At 32.9% G+C, this 20,096-nt stretch overlaps 2 protein-coding genes across 11 annotated transcripts in view; both read right to left on the bottom strand.

Moving 5' to 3' along the window:
- Positions 1 to 11,850, bottom strand: part of EndoA (SH3 domain containing GRB2 like, endophilin-A) — a 37,703-nt gene extending 25,853 nt beyond the window's left edge. For 2 of the 9 annotated variants that reach the window (XM_011060274.2, XM_087411089.1), the window contains exon 1: positions 789 to 1,187. The gene's annotated coding sequence lies outside the window, so the exon portion shown is untranslated. Of the gene's footprint in view, positions 1 to 788; positions 1,189 to 11,655 lie in introns of those variants that run through there. The other 7 variants (XM_011060278.2, XM_011060283.2, XM_011060275.2 and 4 more) reach the window with 6 other exon arrangements.
- Positions 11,851 to 12,462: 612 nt separating this feature from the next.
- On the bottom strand, positions 12,463 to 20,041 carry Impbeta11 (importin beta11). 2 transcript variants are annotated; one of them, XM_011060273.2, is made up of 18 exons: positions 19,784 to 20,041; positions 19,225 to 19,356; positions 18,253 to 18,353; positions 18,069 to 18,182; positions 17,549 to 17,955; positions 17,170 to 17,433; positions 16,935 to 17,090; positions 16,760 to 16,800; positions 16,487 to 16,669; positions 16,174 to 16,285; positions 15,872 to 16,092; positions 15,626 to 15,790; positions 14,570 to 14,762; positions 14,134 to 14,371; positions 13,967 to 14,063; positions 13,636 to 13,895; positions 12,805 to 12,946; positions 12,463 to 12,728 (listed from the first exon to the last, which is right to left on the bottom strand). In XM_011060273.2, exons 2-18 carry the CDS (start codon positions 19,345 to 19,347, stop codon positions 12,624 to 12,626), a joined length of 2,922 nt encoding a protein of 973 aa, XP_011058575.2. In that variant the 5' UTR covers positions 19,348 to 19,356; positions 19,784 to 20,041; the 3' UTR covers positions 12,463 to 12,623. The 2 variants fall into 2 exon arrangements, with proteins under 2 accessions (XP_011058575.2, XP_087267210.1); XM_087411084.1 differs by lacking the exon at positions 19,784 to 20,041 and adding an exon at positions 19,075 to 19,111 and having other exon boundaries at positions 19,225 to 19,360.
- Positions 20,042 to 20,096: the final 55 nt, after the last annotated feature.

Genomic DNA, 20,096 nt, shown 5'->3' on the forward strand with positions numbered 1-20,096 from the left:
TAAATTCTTGCGTCTTAGTAGTAGAATTATATAGTAGTAATAAATAAACGAATGATAATAAAACACATAATATTGAAAGAGTAGATGGCAGTGCGGTACTGAATACTAAAATGTAGAGTCATAAAAGATAACAGCAGAATAATGAAATTTATCAGAATAATGAAATTTAAACAGAAATTTTATGTAGGAAAAGAAACGTAAGTGATAAGATTAGCTAAAACTGCAATAAAAATAAGGGAAACAAAAACAGGGAACTATAAAATGTAGCCAGAATAAATAGAAATATAACATAAAGGACTATAACGTAGATTGCGAATTGCGCGTGATCGAAAAGGATAAAAGTATATTATATATGGCAGGTAGCGCCGATGACAGCACAGAATATAGAGAGCTATAACATAGCTTTACAATAGGTAACTACAGTACAGTGCTATATCTAAATGGTAAAAATGAAATATAGTGAGGGACCGATTACAGGTAGGTATAGGTGGATGAAGACAATCACGTTAGTAGACTTCAACTTGAGACTACAACCCCGTTGCGAATTGTATTCGTCACTGAGCTCGCTATACCCAACAGCAATCTCGTCTCGTGTCAACCATAGTCCGCGAACGGGACGACACGTTCCAGAAGACCCGTGGTACGTCACACTGCACGCGATACCGAATTGCCAATACTCGACAATTCTCGTGCCGGGAGCAAAAGGAACGACTACGATAACAAAATACAACGCGATGGACAAGTGGTTCACGATGCAAAATGCAAGTTACGACAAGGACGTGTCTCACCTTTGAACGCTCAGCCCTCCGGCGCGAACCGAACACCCCCAAATGCTGTACGCCCTAGCGCACGCCGATGTGGACGGCGACGTGGACGACGTCGATGGATCACGTCGTCGATGAAAGAGACACGAGCGGATGCGTGGCCTCTACGTGCGTGAGGAACAGAAGGGAATCCGCGTGGGCCCACGAGCACCGCGAGTGAGCACCCCACTGACTACTCTCGTACGTGATCGGTCTCTCGCACACTGCGAAGTCTCCTGCTAGGGGGTAGTTTTCTGCTGGCCCGATCGATACGCGGCTCAGTTTCGCGATCTCTCTCGCTCGCATGCTCACTCTCCTCTGCCATTCCCTCCTCTTCCACTGGTACCCTCCTCATCTCTCCCCGCCTCGTTTCGATACCATTCCCTACCCTTTCTCTCGCGATAACCACCTCTTCCGTCAGGGACGGATCCAGGGAGGAACTGCACGAAGAGAATTAATTTTTTGTGTTTTCTGTAAAACGTTCTCCAGAAAGCTTAAAGTATTATCTCGCAACATGCGACAGATAAAATATCAAGAGTAAGGATAATCATGACTAGCTTCTTCTCGATTGAAGAACATAATTTTTTACATCAATTGCAATTCCTCCCATAAGTACTTTCCAAGAGCCACCTCTGTCTGCCCTTTCCCTAACGTCCTCTCTTCTCCTTCCACGTGCGCTGCAACCCTCGACTTTATTCGCGCGCCTTTGCTCCCTTTAACGTTTATATCGGGTGTCTGTAACAGCGAGGAGTTATTGTGGTATGTCGCTTACTTCTGGAATTCACGCACGCGCACAATAGGGACGAATAAAGTGAACAATGTTTGTCATTTCCTAGGACGAAACAATATAAATCCCTATCCTCATAAAGAAAATTTAATTTGACACAGTAGATTCTCTAACGTAAATAGAATAATACGAGGTCATGAACATAAAAGAGTATAAATAAAATTTCTTCAAATTATATTTCGTATTGTATAAAATATGAATGAAAAAACAGACGTGATGGTTTAATTTCTTTGCTATTAACAAATGGTTATTTTTATCAGCAAGTAAAAAAGTTTTTCTTTATATAATACAAACTAAAAGAAAAAGTGGAATAATAAATTTATAAATCGATATTTATGAATGGAACAAATTATGCATTTAAGATTTAATAAAATTTTAATACTTATATCATGTTTTAACATTAAGAAAATTGAAGGATATTTTTTTTGTATTTTTTACTTAACTTTAAGCTAAGAAAGAGTAGTAAATTATGATTCTATCAATTATATGTCAAAATTTTTGACATGTAATCTTTGACGTAAATCTAATTTAATCGAAGAGCAAAATTTTACTGCTGTTATATTCATGTGAAGGTATAGGATTTATTAATTAAAGTTTACATTAACATTTAATTATCGCCTGCTACAACTTTTCGTTCATACAGGTACATGAAAATCTTATATACTAAAATCTTTCATGAAACATCTGACAGACTCGTCTGTCCAATATCTCAGAAATGTATATTCTACAAATAGCGTAATTAACTTTCTTGATATTTCTCAAACATTTTTCCGGGTCATCAATCGCTTCGTATATTGTCTTTCTCCGAGGAAGAGCTTTCTCTATGATCGGATATAAAAAAGAACAAATGAGCCTCTCGAGAAAAAACGAGATTGAAAATAAAAGAGAGCAAACGAGCATAAGGCAAATCGATTTTGCAATTCATTAATATCGTCCCGTTAAAAGGAAATTTCTGCTTTCCTCTAACTGTGTGCGTAATACGGTCGTGATCTCAATAACGTATCAATTATAAATATAATCAGTCTCTCTCGAAATCGTTTGCAATACGATTTGTCGCGATCTCTCGAGCTGACAAGCTCTCTTTCCTTCCGCTTCTCGTACTCTTTTTTCTTTTGCACTAGTTATTCACTTCAGCCTTTCTATATTGGCGAGTAGACACTCATTTAAGAGTGTCATTTAAGAATACACGCGCGAGATATGTATATACTCACGAAGTAATTCTTTTTAATTTAAGACACGGATTCGAGAATCCCTTTGCAAAACCGTCGCCTCCACTATCGCATTTAATTTCCCAGAAGACACTTAATTACCGTTAGAAAGGGATGAACCGTTGAATCAAAACATTTTTTTTAATCACGTTTTCCGCAAAATACCCAAGAGCTAAGCCTATAGTAGTTTCTTGGAAATCAATTGTCAACAATACTGCGATATAAAGAAAGAGATTTGGTTCTTCTTATATTTTAACTTTTGCAAAGATCATAATCAATTCTGGCTTTAAAATACAATCATTTAAGTATACTGCTATTTATTTATACACAATTAATTATAATCGCTAAATACGATATGCGATTGTATACTCTATAAATAAATCGTAATATTGTAAGTAATTTGTGCGTTATAAAAAGTTTCTTTATTTTTATAATCATCATAATACAATAATTAATAATATTCAATATAAATATATAATATATAATATTAAAAATTTGTGAAAGACTAATAAAAGTACGTAGTGATATGTGATGCGCAAATTTATATTCAATAAAATACATTCAAAATTATATTACTCAATAAATCAAATTCCGGCTGATGAGATAATATTTTTCGCAATAATTCTTTACAGTGTTTTATATATATTCATTAGTATCAATTAATCTTGAATTGTTTGTCAATTTAATTGGAGACATTACGTATTTCAGTTTCAACCATAGAACTGTGTTTCAAGACCAACAAATAAATAAATCAATCAAATAAAAAATGCAGCTCAGAAAAAAATATTTTCTATTTGGCAAAAGATTTGATGTAGCACTGCAATTTGCAGAAACGATTTTTGGACGCTTACACATGTACATCGTTAACCCAAACGGATCTAAAAGCCGCTTTTCCACCTACGTTAAAGGTCTTATATGCTACAATAGTTTCACATTTTTTAATCACATCATTCTCGATATCATGTTATTCCCATAAGCGATCAAAATTGTTGATCCAAATATACAACGTTATTCACTAACAAATAATTATTTCATCTCCATATCCTTCTATTAAGGCACGCAATTAATCTTACGAGGAACCAATAATTCCTAATATGTAAGAGATACATTGCTTTAGATACATTGTATATATAGATGCGTTGTATTTGCCTGTATTTTGTTAATTATACAATAAAATAACATAAAAAATAACGAGCGTAATTTAATATTTCAGTAAAATATTAAATATAATTCATCAGTTATGTTGCACAAAAAATAAATATTATTGCAAATAATTTTATGCAATTTTATAACATACGATGTCATTATTTCCATGTATAATTGATACATTATATTGGAAATTCTTTTATGCTTTAACTTTTCGTAGAAATATGTAACATCTTCACTTTTTTCAATTTCATAGCAGATAATCCTTTTTCCATGCTTGCAAAGAAATACGTATCCCTTACTCTCAACTACTTTGCAATGTTCATTAGACTGGTAAACAATATTGCTCAGCTAGTTTCCATGTCCCGTAATAGATCAGTGAAATGGAATTTTTTAAAAAAGGCGAACGCTGATTCTGAGTCTGAGACGAGAAACTTTCTGTAAATACACGCGAAACTTGAGGGTCGTTGCTAAGAAACCTTTATCTCAAAGAGCACGTACGACTGGTCACGATACTGGTATTATTCCGTAAAAATCTTTTTCCTCCTGTGTTGTGATAGTATCGAAGTTTACTGTAACCGTCACGAATCATCCCCACAAAATATTTCTAAAAATACACATCGCAGCAGGAGGCGATCGCCATACGACTCGCATCCTTTGTCGCGTCATGCGTCTTATCATCGCATACTTTCTCGTTTAATCAATTCAGCGTGTGTAGCTTTGTTGTTCGAGATATACGAAAGTTGATAACTGCAGCATCCGACATTTTGTAAAATTTGTAACAGATTATCATTGTCTTTCATGTGATTCCCTAAAAGAACAAACTTTGCGTCTGTTAATACACTTTAATACGCTCAATATTTCAGAGGCTTACTCATACTTTATTTGTTTCATAATAAATCCGATTATTACTTATTCGATGCATGACTTATGGCCTTTTATGTAGCAAAATTCTTTATATTATGGAAAAATTATGTATTTGTCTCTTTCATTCTGTATGAGTTAGATTCCTACAATCTCATTATTTCAAATAGAGTAAAAAATGCTCATATTTTCTTAAAAATTAACATAATGTTATGGCTTATTTCGAGCTATAATTAAATTAACTTTAAATTAATATAATCAACAAACGTTTCAGCTTACAAAGCCTTCCTCAGTGTTACAACGCAGAAATACAATCTTAAATTAACCAACAATGAATAACGGATACAATGAAAATTTAAGAAACCATCAGTGGTGAAGTGTCAAAATATAAAAAAATTTCGAACGTCAACAAGTCCCGCCAGATGACAATAAAATAAGAATATTTGGATACTTCAGGCAACAGTAAGTTAATTATGTTCATCGATAAAATAAATTCGCCAAATTCCTCGATCGAGAATCCAGTTTGTCAGACTTGTATCAAACAATTTGAGAATTCATTACTTATGAGTATTTTATGATATATATTGATAATTTATATAGAATACTGTAAATTACATAGAATACTCTAAACTCTCAATCAAAGATCTGGTTAAGTATTAAAAATACTGACTGTTGCTCGTTTGAAAATTAACACTAATAAGCCATGACATTGTGCTCATTATTTCAGTTATAAAATATTACAAATAATAATATTACAAATTATTAAATTATTATATACAGAATTTAAAAAAAAAGACTTTCATGTTATTTTCAAAGAAATTCACAAGCATGGAATCTAATTAATTTATCTCAAGCAACTATATAAGAGATGATCATAATAAAAGTAAAAAATAAAATTCTGTTTGCTACCGATCCTTTTGACTGTTTTAAATCTGTAAAAAGAAATTTATGAAATGTATTTTTGTATCCTGCTCAATAATTATAAAATAATATACATGCAATATAATTTATGTACTCACACAGAATTCATGTAATTATATCATACTGTATATTACAAAAATATTATCTTCATCTAAATCTCTATTAAAAATCTGAGTTTATTATTCACGAAAATTTTGAGCATGACACATATCTCGCGAGCAGTGCAACAGAATTTATTAAAATCATTATACATAAAAAAATGTTTGTCATAATCGTAAAGCCTTAAATAAACTGACCAATTACAGTTAAAAGTATAGTTTTATGTTTTAGAATATCATGATTGGTCGATATGCTTATTTTACAACTGAAATGCGATTACGACTAAAATTTGTTTGCATGTGATGACCTTTACAAGCAGCTGTAATAATAATTTCGCGAGCACGCATTCGCTATAATAAATTTCCAGCGATCGCTAAATTGTTATATGATCGCAAAGTAGAAACCGGTGACTAATTAATATCACCGGTAATAAGACGCCGTAGTCATTTCCCAAGGAATCTATTTCCGTGGAGAACGCGCAGGAAAAAATATCGTAATTAAATAACTTATCGGCATCGGTGTATCATGAATTGCGTTTCCTACGTTAAGAATTAAAAAACTTCAAGTATTTAAAACGTAGTTAACAAAAATAGATTCACGCAGAGTCAAGTTAAATTAGGATAATAATACGTCTACAAAACTCATTATTTATTGCAAGAAATAATAACGTATTTTCGCAAATGTTTGCAATAAATATTCATTTTCTCTTATTGATAAGAGTCGATTAATATATCCTGGTATCGATTTTGCGCCAAGATTAATTATTGCGATAGTGCAAAGGAATTAACGTTGCTTGTCATGCCGATATCTCTGTCACGTACATAATTATATTGTTTGTCTTTTGTTGAAAGTAAATAAATCACGGCAAATGTATATATGTGTAATTGCATTATTCCTAATTCAGACAAATTGTAATATAACTCTCGTAACAATGTCACGTGCTAATTCAAGTCGCCGACATTTTAAATAATACTGACAATTATTCTAATAGGATACACTCGACAGCGTGATTTAGAACATCATAATAAATTCAATTAATATGTAAAATGTCGGACACGTTCACAATTTACATTCTATGACATGCAGTTTATTTTCATTTGAAATCCTAGTTCATCGCAATGCAATCACGGTGAAATCATTTCTTATACGATATAAATGGTATCACCGATAATCCGCCGATATCAGAATTATCGCGTTCAGTGTTCAAAATTTTTCTACGCAATCACTTTACCGTATTTGTAAAACCGTTTGATATTTGTAACGCAATCAGAATGTTATATACGGACGCCATATACGAACTTGTTACAAATTACACATGTTTCGTGAAATTATATCCGTATTATTTGCGATATTGATAGATCACTTTCTATATGATATATCTGCAATTTTCATGGGAAACTTTAAAACGATTAAACGTATTAAAATGTTATATGCATTAATATATAGATAAAGAACGTTATCAAAGAAAATACGGGATGGACATGTGTTACGTGGAAATTTACGCAAATTATTGGCAAAATGTAGTAAAATTGCGCTACGTTAAATTCTGCTTACTCATTATATCAAGAATCTGGCGTATCGAAATATTAATTAATACTGGCATTTCATTACGTTGAATTGCGTACATATTGATATAGACACTGTAATCCAATCATATTTCGTTCCACTGAACAGCTCATTCTATAACTACTGAATCGTTACATTATACAATAAAGTATATATTATATATATGTTATAAAATTCAATATTTATTGTATTAAAAAATTATTATAGCCTCCATTTCGATATAGAATTTTCATCTCAAAATAATTTCAGGAATCTTCCCTTAAGCTTGTTACGGTTTTTATGGCACACCCTGTATATGTATACAAGTACACACACATACACACACACGCAAATTCGAGGAAAAGAATACATATATATATATTATTTTTCCTCGAATTTTTACCGAATGAAATTATCTCTCTTTTTGTATTATCAATATCTTATCTTCTGTATCGTTAACTGCAATAATAAAACTCATCGACAGCTATTCATAATATTTACCACAATTATGCGAAAATTACAGTAAATAAAAAGAAAGAGGAGAAAATAAAGAAGAATTTCCAGACTAAGATATTCTCTATTGCGAGAACTACAAAATTAGTTATTCATAATTTCTCTGACGCAATTGACATTAATCTCTTTTAACCTTCTAATTCGTTATTCTCTCCAGAAAAATCGCAACCTCATAAAGCAAATCTCTATCAATTCTTTTCAATTGATCTTTTCATTTCCCTTATCTTAATTCAACAAATCTCCTATTATTCAAACTCACTCGCTCAAATTTACATACAAGCTGAATTTTAGAATCTCGCGTTATTCAGGAAGCGCTCGGAAGTAATTCATTTGCCGAGGTTTAAATTCAACAAATTTATCACTACCTGCTAACCCGGAAAAGAGACGCCTTCTTTATTCCACACCGAAAGGCCATGGGCGCCACGGGGGTCAAAACACAAATTTCATCCCCGAATTTTTGGAATCGCGCAGCTTGCGGGCCAGGCAGCTGCGAACGTATAACGACGAATGCGATACGCGGTAAAAGTCGGAGGTCAAAACGGATGCGCTGGATGCAATAAAAAGGAGCAAAATAGTGGATCGCGAATGTGTGGGAACGATTTTTCTTTTTCTGCCGCTCGGCAGCATCAATGCCCCTCGACATTCTCGTTTCAGCGACTTACGGCGCATATTAAATTATTTGTCATTATAAACTCGCGTATTAAGCGACGCGAGAACCGCATTGATCGCCGAGCGAATGTGAGTGGTATCGATTTTCTACGGTACGGAAAGAAAACGGGAGACGAAAATCAACGGGTTCATTAAATGGGGACTTAATACTCCGATTTCAATTAAAGCTAATCACTAATTGCTTGTTAAATTGAAAGCTCAATTCGGTTGATTGTAATTGTCGATTACACGTTGTTTGCCATCATTGAGTACGGATACTCCAGATTACAGGAAAAGGTGCATAATTTATTAATATATATGTCTCTCAATATCGGCATATTAATCCAGATAACATCATATTCAAAGTTGGGACATAAGATGACGTAAATATTAAGTCATTAAATATTATGTCACATTATATTATATATATCATATTAAAATTATATCATATTATATTATATATTATAAGACATCTTAAAAATATGTCCCAATTTTAGATACGCTATTTGAAAAGATTTTTCAATTATGATGAATTATGATGCATATTATTCAATAATTTTACTACACTGAATTAATTTACATTAAAGGCTGCTTTATATAAAATATTTAAATACAGTAATGGCATATAATCAACTTATACACTAAAATAATTCATACAGAAGCGTGCAAAAATAATTTTGCCATCTCAGAAATGTGTATATGTAAGTAGTTATTTGTATGCAGGAATTGACTTCAAAAAAAAGGAAACAAGAGAAAGAAACCGATGTAAGTACTAGATATAAGTACTAGATATAAGTCATACTTTATCTTTTTCTATTTTTAATTCTTACAATCAAAAAAAATTAAAAGAATAAATTAATCTATAACGTCTATTTCTATCTCTACCAAAATTATGTCACTTCATTTATTTCCATCAATACTCATTAACTTTAGTCTTTAATCCATTTCTATCAATATAGATTAAGTTTAACTTATTCCTTATTTTTTTTTAGTTCTAAGAATTAAAAAAAGAAAAACTGTAAGTCAAAGCCGAGATTAAAATTAATCTATATCTGCAGAAATGGATAGTTAAAGTTAATCTATATTGACAGAAATGAACAATAGAAAGTAATTTTAATGAAGACATTGTGAACATTCAGAATGCTATAATTTCGTCGCACTTTTAGAATATCCAAGTATAATTCAATAAATTTCGACTTCGGCCATCTGCGTGCAAACATATTGCACGCTCGCTAGGCACATTCCTGAATACATATATATTTTGTTAGATAATGTAACAATATCATTATTGAGCACTTAATCGTTTAAAATATTTATATATACGCTTTTGATTTAACTTTGCAAATTTCGTATATACACACACACACACACACACACACACACACACACACACACATACAGACACATATTATTTTTATATATATGTATATATATAGAAGCTTTTAGTGTGCATATTAGAGAAAGAATAATTGATTAAAAATTTAAATTCATTAAAAATAAAGTTAATAAATAAGTTTCAAATAAAGGTGATGCGTGAGGGAGAGAATCAGAATTGATAGGGAAGGATGAATAGTAAAATTAGTATACTTAACCAATTTAGGGATAAAGAAGGGGATGTGGAGGGGTCAAAAATAGAAAACAGATTTATTATCATTTTATTATCATCTTCAGTCTCAGAGAATTTTTTTTATTATTTCATCAAAAAAATGGGAATTTATTTCGACGGTGTAAGTTACATAAAGATACGAAAAAATATAAGAAGGAAATTAGGGTTAGTATTATGAGAGTTGAGAAAATTAATATATGTTCATATTAAGGGCATTATTTGAGGAATAAAATAATATTAATTAATTAATATTTTTAAAGTGACAATTTAATGTTTTTGTTTATAACTAATTCTTTCATTAAAAATAGATATTAAAAGAGGTGTCTATTATAATTTAGTGTAATGTAAGTGATCGAATTCAATTAAATCGCCGAAACAAAAGTTTCAACTTTCTTACAAATCTTTGCAATAATAAACATTAGATAAAATATCAGAGATTCCAAAAATTAATTCGAATCATAGGATTTGAGCATTGCAGCATCAATCTGACATCAGAACATTCGTTCGTGTCTATCGTAAACTATCGTCAATAGACCTTCATAGATACGGTAATCTAGAAGAGGAAGGGAGCAAGTATCGGAGAGCCGGATCTCCCGACTCCGGTTGCGAACTCGCAGCTGCAGCCGCAGATCGAGGGGAGTCATCAATGGTTTCTCCGGGATGTGCGCGAGGGCAGAAGACTACAGTACGCTACGATCGGTCACGTGATACGCCTACGCTCACTTACGATCATTCAAAAATCCGCCGAGTCGCCCTGCGGCGACCGGCGTACGGAAAATGTCACCGTCGATGGAGAGCCCCGGCCGGCTCGATCGAAGACGGTACCGTTTCATCACCGATGCGTGACCGGCAGGCAGGTGCTCTCGTTCGCGAGAAAGTATACATGGGCGAACATCGTCGAGCGCGAATCGATCGAGCGCGCGCCGAACGTCGTGCACACGTAATCGGAGCAAGGCTGCTTGGTGTACGCGGCTTTTGGTGCTTTTTGGCAAAATGTAACACAATGATCATTTCAGCTTTGTTTAACATTGGCAAACAACAAGGATGTAATGATTCACAGTGTTAAGATGATTCTATACAGTCAATAATACTGATGATCAGTAATATTGAATCAATACTGACAGTACGCACCAATATTTTTAGTATTTTCACAATCTTACATGATCGGTATTATTGATCATATATTTCACTTTAATTTTACGTACATTATTTATCTATTATACCGATGATATAGATCCTAGTACAGCAATACTGATATTAGAGAATCAAACCTGGATTTTCATCATCATCAGTATCTACGTCAATCATCAATATTAATCGCGCACGATCAGTAATATTGTTAGTATTTGTTAATACTGACAGTATTATTGACCGTGTAGGGTCATCTTTACACTGTGTCATCTGTGCCTCTCGTTGGAAAGCACCCTTCATTACACACGCGTTACACACTCGGAGTTGGGCGACGACGGACACGCGAGTACGTGACGTGGATGTATTCAGTTCGGTTTGACTCACCGCAAAGACAGTCTTCGCTGAACAGCTCAGTCAAGCGTCAGTACCACAATCCGGAGAAACAGGCCTAACACGCTCACGCAGACACGCAGGATAACCCCCTGCCAAGAATTGACACAGGCCACACGGACGACAGCTGTTCACGATTTTGCACACAACCGCCAGATAGCGCGTGCGTCGCGACAATGACTCAATGAGTCATTTCGCAGGACGGGGGAGGAATAAAACCGATCGGATCGCACTCCGAGGGGAGGGGAGATATCGATACGCAAGAAAAATCGATGCATATATCGCCGACCCCGATGGATTAGTCGAGATATCGATGCAAACGGTTTTAATTATCAATATAATTTTGCCCATGGAAAATCATTAATGTTCACTTCTACCAATGTAGATTAACTTTGATTTAACTTAGTTTTTATTCTTTTTTTTTTAGTTCGGAGGATTAAAAAAATATAGAGTAAATTAAATCGTATTAATACAAATGCAAAATGAAACAATCGTATCGACTTATAACATGTGCGAGACGATATAGTAACAATTTTGTAAAAATTATATGTATTTTAAAATTATATCCTTTTTATCAGAAATAACTTTTTTTCTTTTCCAATTTCGATAAATCTCATCTATCAATTACAAAATAAAATTACATATTATTGTACAATTAAAAATAAATTTGAGAATGAAAAATGATGAATAGCTAAATGGTAGCAGTCGTCTATAAAATAAAAACATACATTTGGGTTCATTTAAATGGAAAAATACTGTCCCAATGCATCAAGGAATCAAAAATTATATACTTCAGAAACAAACAAGGCCAAGATTACTTTTATTATTATAATTAATACAATGAAACAGATGGTAATATTATACAATAAAATAGTACCGTTTTACAATGGAGCTATAAAGCTGCATACGTTATGTAGCATTTGTCGAAACATCCTTCATTATATTTTGATCTTGTTTCTTCCTTACAGCGATATGTAATCCTTGAGTTGTTCATCAATTTCAGAGTTAAGAGTAAGCATCAACTGGTCAAATTGATGATCTCCAACTATACCTCGTAATGTGACCAGCTAACAATTTCGAAAGATTTCATGTCTTTGAATAATTGTCAAAAAAATCTAAAAAATATTTATAAGAAATTCTCACCTGACTTTGGAGCGTATCTTTTAAAGATATACTGTGTACAGGATCATTAAAAAGAAGTCTCTTCTGTCGTTGAGCATGTTCGGTATCATAATCTACATCCTCATATTGCGAAGGACTGGGTTGATCAGTAATCATCAAGGAACTAGAACAATTTCATTTTGTGATGCACACATATTTTAAAGTTCACTTTTCTGTTTTCTTTATAAGAATCTTACGATCTTATGATCAAGAAATATAATTACAATACTCAATAAATATACAGGGTATTTGGAAAATAAAGAACTCTAAAAATTTTTTTAGAATTTTTTCAGAATTTCTTAATACCGTATTTTCTCATGTTGGTAAAAATGGGAAAATGCAGTACTAAAAAGTTGATAAAAAATTCTGAAAAAATTCTAAGTAGTTTTCTATGAGAAGAAAATAAACAATTTTTGTCTCTTGCAGTTTTTCTGAAAAGTTGATAGTATTTGAGTATTGAGTAAAAAATTACTGAAAATCAATTTTCGGCAATTTTTTGCAATTAATATGTTATTAACTTTTGTAAAAATTGCAAAATGGTAGAGGACTTTTCTTCTCAGTTTAGTCTATTCTGCCCCTATGCAAAAGATTTATCATTATTTTTCAAATATCCTGTATATTTACAGAATATTTTTTAGTAAACAGTTAAAAAGATATCTATTCATTGTAAATTTTTTTAAATTTAAATAACAATCATTCAATATAAATTTAAAGGATTACGACATTATGACTATCGATTATACTCCATTGTTGAAAAAGATTTGATCTCACATTGTAATTCATCCCAATTAATAAAAGAACTTCAAGTCTTACTCGACAGGATATCCCATATCGTCAAACTTGGTGACATCATTAAGCGTTTCGACAATGTTTAATATTATTTGCGGGAAATATTCAAGAACGGTGGGCGGACTGTTCGCTCCGAGAAGAGAACAGAGTGCAAGAGCTAGTAATTTGCGCCTTTCGATCTGAGTTACCAGTGGCATTGCGTTAACCCAACTGTGTATTAGTTTTCCGAGTACAACGTCTTCCCTCGTTTCGGTTCCTATACTCCGTGCTAAATCGCTGATTATCTGTAATGATAATCTTCATTACCGAACTAATTTATATAAGAAAATCGCGATTGAGATAGAATTTTTCTTACCTGTACAAAAATATCACGGGAACCTAGTAAAACTCTTGCGACGACAGATAGTTGCATAGTCATGACCGACGAATACTCGTCGCCGTAATAAACACTCCTGTTAACATATCGTATCACGTTTTAAATTAAATATCCAAATGCGATATTTCTCAGAGGCATCTACTTACTCGAATATTTTTAGCAAAACGGGTTTTATTAATTCTGCACCCTGTTGAGGGGAAGTTCTGAGACAGATTTCAAATAATTTCAACACCATCACTCTACCCTCTGAACGCAAATCACTGAGAAGCGTTTTCAGTGATTCGATGATCACCGTACTTCTCTGAATGAAGAAATCTTGTGGACTCAATAACACGTACATTTGAATTATGTACAAACATAAACGCAGATTCTCCGAAGATTGATCTGAAAATGATACAGAAAACAGACATCATCATATATAAATCATTAAGACTCTTTAACAATCATATTAATAGAATGAGATGATGCATGATTTCATCTGTAAGTATGTTGACTCATAATTGATGATCCCAAGTTCGATTCCATGCCTCGATTTTATAAGGTTTATTAGAATTATTAATAGCATAAACCTATATCACTAACCCAATAATGCTGGCATATTTCTGAAGAGATCCATTATAGGTGGTGTTGGAGAAGGCGTGTTTTCTAATAAGGCTATCCACAACTCTAATCCATCTTCTAATAAATAAACGTGTCCTTCTTGATTGACATCAACACTTAGAGCCACGACGCCTACCACCAACGGCTCTAGATTAACGCTTTCAGAACCTAAAGCCTATTGATTAGAAAAACATAAGCAATATCAATATCAATAAAAAAATAACAGTTTCTGATGATTCAAAATAATAATCGAAAGAGTGTTAACAGAATCCTAAAATCATATTTTATTAATTAAATAATTTTCATAAGGAATTTTCTTATATGTATTACTCTCAGAGAGATTTAAAGTTCTAGTTCGTTTTCCAGATTTGACATATGTGCATTTATATATGTCTGGTGAGTGGAGTTTGTATGAATAAAAAAATTTTTTGAGATCTTTTTTATTATTTCTTTAATTCAATGTAGAGCTGCCAAATTATAACACTGAATGTATGTAAATTGTATATGTTAGTCAGTAAAACAATGATCTCGTCGAAGATTAGTCTTCAGTTTAAGATTTCCTTCTTGCCTGTTTCAGTCATCACGAGGCAGCAAGTCTGGACTCGTTCACAGACTCATTGCATCGTGCTTGAAACAAAACCAGTCAATCGTAATCGGTAATTTCGTACGATTCGAATTTTAAGAGTCAGCGCGATAAATAGTGGGCAATTTTAAAAATAAAACTTTAATATTACACATGTCAATATGTGAGTTAACAAAAGATTTTCATTCCACTTTTAGTTATCTTCAATATAAAAAATCATACAATGAAAGAGCCATATAGTTCATTAAGATGGAATCGAAATGAATGAAAAATGTTTGTTAATTTTGAGTATCGACACACACATATATATATATATATATATATAATATTAAACTAAGTTTTATTTTTAAAATTATATACTTTGTTTATTACACTAAATCCTGCTAACCTCCTTTCGATTATTATTTATTAATAATATCAATTTATTAGTTCATTAGTATATATCGCATATTCACCTTTTCCAAGTGTATCAGAGTCGATACTATGGCACACCTCAGCATATTGTATATTTCAGATTGCTGCCAAAGTTCAGGTAAATACGAGCTGAGTGCACCAACATGTGGTTTGATTCCACTGCCAACACGCTCGATAATAAAAGATAACACAGACAGCACATGCATCTGATTGTAAAAGATAAAAATACTTGTAAGAAATAATCTAAAAATATTGAGAAAAAATAAATGCTAATTTTCCACACATACTTTTGTATCGCATTCGTTTACTTCTTTAAGAAGTGAGAAAAGTAGAGAAAAAATTGGCTCCAAGAAAGGAGAAAACTTCTCTGGATCAAATTGAAAATCATCGATTGCTTGTTTCAGAGCATTGCTTGCTGCTAAACGAACTCCTAAGTCCTCTTCGGGATTCAATGTTTCAATCATAAGCTTATATAACTCCGGCCTTAATTCTTCACTTAATTTGATATCTGCAAACAATAAATTTGCAAATAACAAACAGTAAACAATCATTTCAAATCTTTATCTTTTCAGTGAAATTTTCAACGTACTCGTCCATTGACCAATCAACCAACACACACGTCTTCTGATAATTCTATAATTGTTGTTTCGAACCTTTAATTCCTCTTTTAGAGTCGTCGAAAACCATTGATCAAAGTTTACCTATCGCGCAATGACACAATAACTATAATAATATATTAAGTAAACGTTTATATAAATAGATTTGTTCTTTTTAATTGAACTTTACGCATTATTCATCTTTTCTCTTTTTCTCTCCAACACAAGAGAAAAAAAGAAAAATGAACCGTGCAAAAACTTTAGCTAAAAAGAATAGAAATTCTTCTTAAAATATTATTCACTTACCTCATCATACAAATCGAATGCAGCAAGACCAACTGCGCGATAAACCGCGTCTTTCACTAGAATCGCATGTAGATTGTTAGGATCGACAGGTTGATGATGCTGTCGCATCAAATCAACCAAAACCGAAGCAAGAATATCTCTATAGTGATGGAAGATCGCCAAAAATAAGGATTCTGTGCAAGGCTACAACATAATATACATTTGTATTATAATACATTTATAGAGTAATTATATATTTTAATAATTTTTATTATTTGTAATTTGATTACTCACCCTCAAGCTATATTTCCATGATTCTCCGCCATCATCAATAGCTGAAACAAATAATATTTTTCATATTCTATTTTTTTTTATTATTTAATTACATCATTTAATTTTCATCTCATATGATTTTATTAAATGCAATATGAAATATATTATTATATAAAATATATAATTCCATGCTTACCGAAATTTTCTGGTTGAGTATCCCACATTTCAAGATCCGCAGGTGTCAAAAGGAAGTAATGCGTGACAAGCCTGGAACAAATCTCCGTTAATATTTCCGGTGTGAAAAATTCTTGTCTCAACTGACATGCCCTCAGAACCAATGGATCTTTCGTCTCTGTTTTGATAAAGAAAGAACAGTTGTTAATATTGGAATGACATGACATAGACAAGTAAGAATAATGCAGCTTCTGTACCTTCAATAATCTTAGCTGGTCTGTAATACGTCGATAATAAAATGGTTTTTATTAAATTTAGACACTGAATAATAAATCTTTCAAATGCTAACGCTTGGCCAGCTTCTGTAAAGCAGTAAAAAACGGAGAATTCTAAAGAAGTGGGTATGAGTTCCACATAGCAAAACGGATGCATGTCTATGACTCCTATTAAAACTTTGGTCAAATGTATTATAAACTTTTCGCACACATCCACTTGCATTCCTCTAGAAGCTAAAGTTTTTCCTAAAAAAGAAAAGAAATAAAACAATATAACACTTTTACAATACCACATGAAATTCAATTTAAATATTCCAAAGATAGTAAGTAGCTGTTTTTTAAAACAAAAAAAAATACTAACGGCATTCAAGGCAAGTCCTTGCACGCTCGAAAACGACTTTCAGAAATAACATGGCATCTGGAGATTCGGATGGTTTGGAAAAACCATTTACAATCAGTTGCCTAAGTATTCTTAATAATAGAAGTGCTTTTTCTAAGGTTTCTTGTGTCTGATTGACGTCGGCCCCATTAGATGCCATAATCAGGAAGGATTCAGTATAAGTATTCCATAAGTTTAAGATAAAATTGAACATAGTCGCAGTCAATTCTCGGAAGAGCCTCTGTCCATCGGCCAAGCGTCGAGACGCCAAAGCTTTGACAACATGATGCAGTGTTAATACCGCCTGACGTTGTGCTAAAGAATTTTCTTGCCTTATAACTTCCAATAATGTTGGTACTAGTGTACCCCATTCTCTAGGACAATCAAACCTATAAAATAAAATATAAAATAAAAAGATTAAATATTTTAATTTATCATATATATTGTGTAATTGAGTGTATTACATTACAATTTATTATATTATATATATTACATATATTACCTTGCTATTTTGGCAATAAGGACTGCTAATTGTATAGCTAATGGACTCATAGGTTCGTCAAAATTTCTGAGGAGATGCTGTCGTAAAAATTCCTTCTCATTGTCTTCAATTGCACTAAAATAATAGCATGCATTATGATTTGTATATAACACAATGCTTCCTGTTCTAAGAAAATGATTCTTACTTTGGTGCATTTTTCCTCCAGTATCTCTCAACTCCAATCTTCAAGTACACTACAGCCATCCATCTAACTTCAATAGCCAAGGAATGATTTGAAAGAACGTTCTAAAAATAATTTTTACGTGATCTTAATTTTTAAATCACGAAATATGTAACCATACCAGGTCTGTTCTTTACAGCTAAACCAATGTAGATTGATTATATTTAAAATAAAATATTAATATATTGCTTGCTTACAAAGATACAATTCAGAAATCAAAACTTTCTAGAAAATTAATTTAAATGTTTTAAATCATTAAAAAATATTGATTTTGAAATACATAATTTTAGTGTAATAACTGATTATAGAAGAATAAAAATATGTTCTTTCTTTCTTCATGTTTACATTCTCTTTCTGTGAGTAAAAATATATAATATACATAAGTAAAAATTATATATTTTGTATATAACTTTTACTTACATATATTGTTGTACAAAATGAACAAATATATTTGATAAATTATTGAAAGAAAATTCTAGTACAGTTCAAAGAACAGGCTCAATTCTAATCCTATACATATGTTTATCTTAATATTTAATATTTAATTGCTTTCCATTTAACTCAAATAATTCTCATTTATACATGATGACTCAGTTAAATAAACGTTTTTCTTCATTTTGATAAGTAAGATTCAACTAAGTTTTTACCTACAATCTGCATAAACTTGAGATCTTGTATTTTACTGAATCTTAACTCACATTAAAATTAGTTTTAAAACCTGCATCGTTATATGATAATTTTGTTACTAAAGTAATGATTTCATTATCTGAGTATAAATAAACTCACATCACTTCAGACTCAGTATGTGAAAATAGAAAGCAACCTGTTCCATGTAACATTCCATAAATCCAGTACGTACATGGAAAATAGAAAAAATATTTATAGACTTATAAGCCTGTAAAAAAAACTTTCTTCTGTCCAGCACAGGAGACTTACATATAACGCAATATAAAATCCTCGTTGAGTTTCCCATTGCTTAAGCGTTTCCTCTGCAGACTTCAGAACATTGGGGTCTTGACTGACCGCCTGTCGTAGAACTTCTATCACCGCGGCTTCCATGTCTTCGTACTGTACACAATATTAGCGAATATTACAAGCTCCGTCACGATCCTCACCCTAACAATATTTCTATTCCCGCGATTATTATCTAACGTCGCGCAATTGCATCATGTTCGGCTCGAGAAAAATCTAAAGACAGTTTACCCGATGCAGGTCGGTGAAAAGTGCATCGAGAATAACGAGCATGTGGTCGTGGGACAACCGATCTACATCGAACAAAGCGAATGCGTCGTGCGAAATAATATCGCGATCACGCGAGTCTCATTACATCATTTCACGTATCGCTCGCAAACTGTCGTCGTCGTCATCGTCATCGTCGTCACGGTCGTTCCGGTGAACAAGATGCCCTCTAACCTATACAAAACCGCAATGACGGAACGAGTCGAAAGTACGGGACGGAAGAAACGCGACGCGGACAGTGGAAGCGAACATTTACCTGTCTCGCAACCGGTGTCGCAGCCGCTCATTCCGCGTGCTCCATTTGCCGCTCCGTTTTGCGCGCGAGAGAGAGTATTTATGTAGTAAATCGATACATAACGAAAATCCTCCGGCAAACTCTCGCACACACGTTCCGCGCTGTATGTGTCGACGACGGCACCTTCCGAAGCGCAAAACGTTTCCCTTTCCTTTTCCCTCCACTCCGCTGCCGACAAGAGCCGACAAACCGACGGTCGGTCGCCGCGCCGCTTCTTCGCTTCTTCGTCTCGCTCTTCTCGTTTTACTCCTTTTTTTCTTTCCCACTCTCCTCT

Source organism: Acromyrmex echinatior, chromosome 11 (genome assembly GCF_024713525.1).
Source record: "Acromyrmex echinatior isolate Ae372 chromosome 11, ASM2471352v2, whole genome shotgun sequence".
Lineage (NCBI taxonomy): Eukaryota > Metazoa > Arthropoda > Insecta > Hymenoptera > Formicidae > Acromyrmex > Acromyrmex echinatior.